General features: G+C 50.6%; 1 protein-coding gene across 1 annotated transcript in view; it reads left to right on the plus strand.

The window, feature by feature from the left end:
- LOC118822489 (disks large homolog 4-like) overlaps positions 1–7,692 on the plus strand; it is an 89,900-nt gene that overhangs the window by 36,525 nt on the left and 45,683 nt on the right. The window contains exon 3 of the mRNA XM_036591576.1: positions 2,647–2,697. Within this exon, the coding sequence (XP_036447469.1) occupies positions 2,647–2,697 (51 nt within the window). The remainder of the gene's footprint in view (positions 1–2,646; positions 2,698–7,692) is intronic.

Genomic DNA, 7,692 nt, shown 5'->3' on the forward strand with positions numbered 1-7,692 from the left:
GTGTTCATGGTTCTATATAGAATCATTTTCTTTATTAAAGAACCCTTGAACCCCTCTGTAAAAACCCTGCAGGCACTTCAGACGAGCAGGTGCTGTGCTGAACTTCAAACTCTACAAGTCTGCATCACCTTCATGAAGACCTGGCTGAGGTTTGAGCAATTTGAGAGAAAGTTTATAGATGTATTTACAAAAAAGATTTGGGTGACTATTGATTTCTAGTCTTTGTTAGCAACATTAGCCTCATTGCAGTTCTAAGCTAAAGAAGCAAAATGTGGACACCACACCAGTCTTGGCTGATCTACTACATCCAGGGTCAGTGGAAAAGTGTGTGTGCCCTGCGCCTGTCCCCGGGGCCCTGATGACAGCCATGAGCATTGGCGGGAAGGCGGGGCCCGAATCTTGAACATGGCGGGAGGAGGACATCAGCTACCAGAGAGGGGACGACGAAAATGATGATGGCTTGTCCGCCTGGGTCGAAACATGAGGTCCAGTGAAGTGGCCTTGCAGCAGAACAGGAGGCGGGGCCCGGGCGGCAGATTCGCTTCCTGCCTTTGTGCCTCTCGTGGCAGCCATCGTCATCGTCGTGCATCATCGTCAGCTAGCGTCCTCCTCCCACCATCACTTGCATCCCTCTGTAGTGTTCAGGATTCGAGCCCTGTCTTCCCACCAGCTCTCGCGGCGCAGGGCACACTGTGTAATTTAGAATTTTTACCAAACTATTCCTCTATAATTACCTCAATTTTGCTCTTGTTCTACTCTGACTGTCCCTTCAGTGGTATTTGTATCTAAATGCCCCACACTAAAGGCCATTACACACAAAACACGACCAAAATGCAGAAACTCAGATTTGATTTTTCCACATCAAAACTATACACACCAGATCAGAAAGGTCCTCTGCTTCTCACAAAACAGACAGAGTGTGACGGTGTGCAGGATGCTTTTCTCTGTGGAGAAGCGAGAGGAGAACAAAGAGTTTCTCCACCTCATGCAGGAGCTGAAACTGTACAAGAGCTTCTCTCACAGCTGGGATCTCAGCTGAGTCTGAGCTGATGTTGGAACAAAGCTCAAAACAAACAGGCTGCAGATAAGATCCGATTCTTTGCTCCCTGCAGGACAGACAGACAGAGACGTTGGGCTACTGTCCATTTTGGAAAAGATGAAAGTAGAGTGAACAGCCTAACACTCCACTCAGAAGCTCAATACGTTCTTCCACATTTAACTCGATGTTTGAAGCTCAGTTTGAGATGCTTTTGGAGATTCTGGTCTTTCTGATGTTTGTAAAAAGTTCCTGTTGCTGGTACACAACCAGTTTGTTACCTTGGTTGTAGCCATCTGAATCAGAATGTTACACGTACAAAAAATTAGTGTTGGTGAGTCACACATGATGGACATTTAACTCTCTGAACAGACCAAAAATACAATAAAAATACAAAAACAGATTAATATATAAAAAGAGCCACTGTTAAATGAGCCAAAGAGATGTGTGAATATCTGTATATGTGCAGACACAAGCAGCTCTCCCAGAAAAGGACGGCATGCCCCCTCCAGGTGAGGGGAAAGGAGCTGCCCCAGGTGGAGGAGTTTCAGTATCTTGGGGTCTTGTTGACGAGTGATGGGAAGAGGGATGGTGAGATCGGCTGCACGCTGGGACAGGCAGCAGCAGTGATGCGGTCACTACCGGACTGTAGTGGTGAAGAGGGAGCTGAGCCATTAGGCAAAGCTCTCTGTTTACCAGTCGGTCTACATCCCCACCCTCACCTGTGGTCATGAGCTTTGAGTAATGGGATCGAACGAATGGGATCACAGATACCAGCAGTGGAAATGAGCTTTCTGCACAGGGTGGTGGCTACACTTTACTGACAGGGTGAGGAGCTTGGTCATCCAGGAGGAGCTCAGAGTAGATCCCCTATTTCTCCTCATTGAGGGGTGCCAGTTGAGGTTGTTCAGGCATCTGATCAGGATGCCCCCGAAAGCCTCCTGGTGGGGGGGTTGACCAGGCATGGCAGACTGAGACGAGACCCTAAGGTCGTCCCAGGACCCGGCTGGAGGGATTATATCTCCAAGTTGGCCTGGGAGTTGCTCGGGGTCTCCAGAATGAGCTAGAGGAAGTTGCGGGGGACAGGGCCATCTGGGATTCTCTGCGATCCCTATTGCAACCGTGACCCTATCTGGATCAAGTGGTTTAAGAAGATGATGATGATGATGATGAGGTCTGAGTGGACATACTGTAATCAGTATTATATACAGAATGTTGATTGGTCAGTGAGTTCATGTCACTGGAGAAAGTTCACAAAAACTGACCAGAGGACGAATAAAATGGTATCACATTTTACGCCATCTTGGTGCGCAAGATACCGTCAGTTAAACGTGCTCGAATTCATTTACTGTCGTCTGTATAAATCACATGATCAAATTGTGTTGGTGTGTAACGGCCTCAAATCAGAACTGCTGATCCTGTTCTGTCATAACTTCCCCGAATGTGTGACCACCTGCTTCTCCATATTTGACCCAGTTCAGTTAGATGTAGCCTGTTTGAGGGCTTTACCTGCTTTAGCTGACTCCGCCCTCACACTGATGATAACCTCTCCTGTGTTGTTGTTGTTGTTGTTGTTGTTGTTGTGATGTGTGTGTTTTGTGTTATTGCAGCCTGTGTTACTACCCAGCAGCCACGCCCCCTATTACGCAACCTCAACTCTGGTAAGCCCAAACCCAGTCTTCACCATCATCATCATCATTATCAACAACACATTTAACAGCATGCGAGCAGTTGCATGAGTGCTGACCAGCATTAGCATTAGCATTAGCATTAGCCTGCTTTCACATCACATGAGCGCCAGAGAACCTGTGAATTTACTCGCTGACTGTCATCTGTACAAAGCAGAGCTTTATTAGGATGTTTGGAAGCATCAGAGATCTTCATCTGTCTATCTATATTTAATCCAATGTAATCATGGCCAGTTCCACCTGCGACGTAGGTCTCCTCCAACTACACGATGTTACCAACCTTCAAGGGTAAAGGTCAGCACGAGCTTCCTCCAAGACACGTGTCCTACCTGTGCCCAGAGAATGGTGGGTTATCCTTTTGAGTCTCAGTTCCTGTCAGTGGTTCTTCGTCATGCTCTCAGAGGGCTGGGTCCTCTAATTGAGCTCCTGGACAGAGCGCTCAGAGGATGGGTCCTCTGTTCGAGCTCCTGGACAGAGCGCTCAGAGGGCTGGGTCCTCTAATTGAGCTCCTGGACAGAGCGCTCAGAAGGCTGGGTCCTTTGTTCGAGCTCTTGGACAGAGTGCTCAGAGGGCTGGGTCCTCTATTTCAGCTCGTGGACAGAGGGCTCAGAGGAGTGGGTCCTCTGTTCAAGCTCCTAGACAGAGCGCTTATAGGGCTGGGCCCTCTGTTTGAGCTCCTGGACAGAGCGCTCAGAGGACTGAGTCCTCTATTTGAGCTCCTGGACAGAGCGCTTAGAGGGCTGGGTCCTCTGTTTGAGCTCCTGGACAGAACGCTCAGAGGCTGGGTCCTCTATTTGAGCTTCTGGACAGAGCACTCAGAGAGCTGGGTCCTCTATTTGAGCTCCTGGACAGAGCGCTCAGAGAGCTGGGTCCTCTATTTGAGCTCCTGGACAGAGCGCTCAGACAGCTGGGTCCCCTATTCGATCGTCACTATTATTTATGTAACTATTAGCTTTTTTCTTTACATGTAAAACCAATTAACCAATATTGCCCCAATAAAGGGGTTTAAAAGTCTTATGATCTTATCTCATGTTCTGAACTTTCCCTGAACATACTGAGAGCGTTGGGAGTTTTAAAGAACAAGGGAATGGATTGATGGATTTGTTGGAGAGTTGTGGAGTGATTGTAACTCTGCTGTAATACACAGCCTGGCCAGTGGAGGGTGCAGTTGGACTGTTTGTGCTGCAGCAGTGTTTTCAGGATGAATCTGTGGCCTAAAGGCTGAGGTCACTGCAGTGCAGCAAAGCGTCTGGCCTCTTCAGTCTGTAACCATAGCAGCCCAACGCTACCCAGAATTCACTGTTCCTCAGAAAGCCGCTCTGAAGTGGACTCAGGAGATTTTAGGATTCTGTCAACATTGTAAATTTCCATAATGTGCTAGTTCAGGTTCTTGAATTTCTAACATTGTTTTATACATCTATAATCTCCTCTTTTAGTATTACACAGCCTACAATGTTATGTTTTTTGATGTTTATAATGTGCTGTTTTAGTATTCTAGAACCTATAACACGAGGTTTTGTATTTTTAGAACATGGGGACTCTCTGCAGGTCCTGGAGGACCAGTTTGGGAACGTCTGGTTCAGATTGGGATATTTTAGGACTCACAGCCAGAGACAGAGCTTCATGTGGATTTAATGCAGATTTCATGCAGATGTATATGATGTCATAAAGGGTCTCTGTCTGTCAGGTCACTGGGTTTACATCGCTATGGTTACACAGCTATGAATATTTAAATATCAGTGGCAGTCACACATCACCACCACTAGATGGCTGTGAGTGTGTGTGTATGTTTGTGTGTGTGTGTGTGTGTGTGTGTGTCTCTGAGTGTGTGTATGTGCATGTGTGTGTGTCTGTGTGTGTGTGTGTGTGTGTGTGTGTTTGTGTGCGTGTGTGTGTGTGTGTCTGTGTGTGTGTGTGTGTGTGTGTGTGTGTTTGTGTGCGTGTGTGTGTGTGTGTGTGTGTACCTTTAGGAGTTTGTGAATGAGGATCATTCATATTGTGTTTACAACACACACACACACACAAACACATATAATGCGTACACTGACACACAAATACACACACTGACACACACACACAGACGCACGCATTGCCACACACATATACGTTTTCACACACCCAGAGACACACACATCGACACACAAACACCGAAACAAATGTTGACACACATGCTGAGACACACACACACACACACACACACATGCTGGTGCACACACACAAACACTGACACACACACAGAGACAGTGACACAAACACTGACACACACTGAGATACACACACACACACAAACACTGACACACACACTGAGACACTGACACAAACAGTGACACACTGAGATACACACACACAAACACACATATGCTGATACACACATTGACTGACATACAAACACACACATGCAACATACACACTGACATAGACATACACACACAACTAAAACACATGCAAATACACACACACGCACACACACACACACACACTGAAACATTCACACACACACTGACAGACACACCCACCACATTCTCTCCCCCGCTTACTCGCATATGCACATAGGCAGACATATCACCATGGAGATGACAGGGATGTTGGTCTCCATAGCAACAAGACTTCCCAGTGTTTCTCTGGCTTTATTTGAAGGGGGGAGGAGGAGCGAGCGAGAGAGAGAGAGAGAATACGAGACTGCAAGGTGAGAGAGAGAGATAACAAATACAAGAAGAGAGAGAGTGAGAATACAAAAGGAGAGAGAGAGAGAGAAAGAGAGAGAGAGAGAGAGATGCAGTGTGGTGTGTTGTTATTAAAGGGATACATACTGAACAGAAAATTACCCAGAATCCTCAGCAGCTAAATCTTAGCTCAGCAGTTTCCTTTCATTCCAGCTTCCATTCTGTTCAGGAGCCTCACTTTCAGTTCCTCAAAGAATCTGCAGACACACCTCCAAAGTTCAGTCTTAGAAGCTGGTTGATCATTTTCTGAAGTAATCAAACACATTCAGGGAGTGGGGGTGCTGTGATGTAAGGGTGCTGTGGTGTGGGGGTGCTGTGGTGTGGGGCTGCTGTGGCGTGAGGGTGCTGTGGTGTAGGGGTGCTGTGGTGTAGGGGTGCTGTGGTGTGAGAGTGCTGTGGTGTGAAGGTGCTGTGGTGTGGGGCTGCTGTGGTGTGAAGGTGCTGTGGAGTGCTGTGGTGTGAGGGTGCTGTGGTGTGAAGGTGCTGTGGTGTGGGGTTGCTGTGGTGTGAAGGTGCTGTGGTGTAGGGGTGCTGTGATGTGAGGGTGCTGTGGAGTGCTGTGGTGTGGGGCTGCTGTGGTGTGAGAGTGCTGTGGTGTAGGGGTGCTGTGGTGTGAAGGTGCTGTGGTGTGGGCCGCTGTGGTGTGAAGGTGCTGTGGTGTAGGGGTGCTGTGGTGTGAAGGTGCTGTGGTGTGGGCCGCTGTGGTGTGAAGGTGCTGTGGTGTAGGGGTGCTGTGGTGTGGGGCTGCTGTGGTGTGAGAGTGCTGTGGTGTGAAGGTGCTGTGGTGTGAGGGTGCTGTGGTGTGAAGGTGCTGTGGTGTGGGCCGCTGTGGTGTGAAGGTGCTGTGGTGTAGGGGTGCTGTGGTGTGGGGCTGCTGTGGTGTGAGAGTGCTGTGGTGTGGGGGTGCTGTGGTGTGAGGGTGCTGTGGTGTGGGTGCTGTGGTGTGGGGTGCTGTGGTGTGGGGTGCTGTGGTGTGAGAGCGCTGTGGTGTTGGGGTGCTGTGGTGTGAGGGTGCTGTGGTGTGAGGGTGCTGTGGTGTGGGGTGCTGTGGTGTGAGGGTGCTGTGGCGTGAGAGCACTGTGGTGTGGGGTGCTGTGGTGTTAGGGTGCTGTGGTGTGGGCTGCTGTGGTGTTAGGGTGCTGTGGTGTGGGCTGCTGTGGTGTTAGGGTGCTGTGGTGTGGGTGCTGTGGTGTGGGGTGCTGTGGTGTGAGAGCGCTGTGGTGTTGGGGTGATGTGGTGTGAGGGTGCTGTGGTGTAGGGTTGCTGTGGTGTGAAGGTGCTGTGGCGTGAGAGCGCTGTGGTGTGGGGTGCTGTGGTGTTAGGGTGCTGTGGTGTGGGCTGCTGTGGTGTTAGGGTGCTGTGGTGTTAGGGTGCTGTGGTGTAGGGGTGCTGTGGTGTGAGAGTGCTGTGGAGTGCTGTGGTGTGGGGCTGCTGTGGTGTAGGAGTGCTGTGGTGTGAGAGTGCTGTGGAGTGCTGTGGTGTGGGGCTGCTGTGGTGTGAAGGTGCTGTGGTGTGGGGTGCTGTGGTGTAGGGGTGCTGTGGTGTGAGAGTGCTGTGGTGTGAAAGCACTGTGGTGTGGGGCTGCTGTGGTGTGAAAGCACTGTGGTGTGGGGTCCTGTGGTGTGAGATCACTGTGGTGTTGGGGTGCTGTGGTGTGAGGGTGCTGTGGTGTGGGGTGCTGTGGTGTAGGGGTGCTGTGGTGTGAAGGTGCTGTGGCGTGAGAGCGCTATGTGTGGGGTGCTGTGGTGTTAGGGTGCTGTGGTGTTAGGGTGCTGTGGTGTAGGGGTGCTGTGGTGTGAGAGTGCTGTGGAGTGCTGTGGTGTGGGGCTGCTGTGGTGTGAGGGTGCTGTGGTGTTGGGCTGCTGTGGTGTGAGGCTGCTGTGGTGTTGGGCTGCTGTGGTGTGAGGGTGCTGTGGTGTGGGGCTGCTGTGGTGTGAGGGTGCTGTGGTGTGGGGCTGCTGTGGTGTGAGAGTGCTGTGGTGTAGGGGTGCTGTGGTGTGAGAGTGCTGTGGTGTGGGGCTGCTGTGGTGTGAGGGTGCTGTGGTGTGGGCATGCTGTGGTGTGAGAGTGCTGTGGTGTGAGGGTGCTGTGGTGTGGGGCTGCTGTGGTGTGGGTCTGCTGTGGTGTGAGGCTGCTGTGGTGTGAGAGTGCTGTGGTGTGGGGGTGCTGTGGTGTGAGGCTGCTGTGGTGTGAGAGTGCTGTGGTGTGGGGGTGCCGTGGTGTGGGCATGCTGTGGTGTGAGAGT

The sequence above is a fragment of the Colossoma macropomum genome, unplaced genomic scaffold (genome assembly GCF_904425465.1).
Source record: "Colossoma macropomum unplaced genomic scaffold, Colossoma_macropomum, whole genome shotgun sequence".
Classification (NCBI taxonomy): Eukaryota; Metazoa; Chordata; class Actinopteri; order Characiformes; family Serrasalmidae; genus Colossoma; species Colossoma macropomum.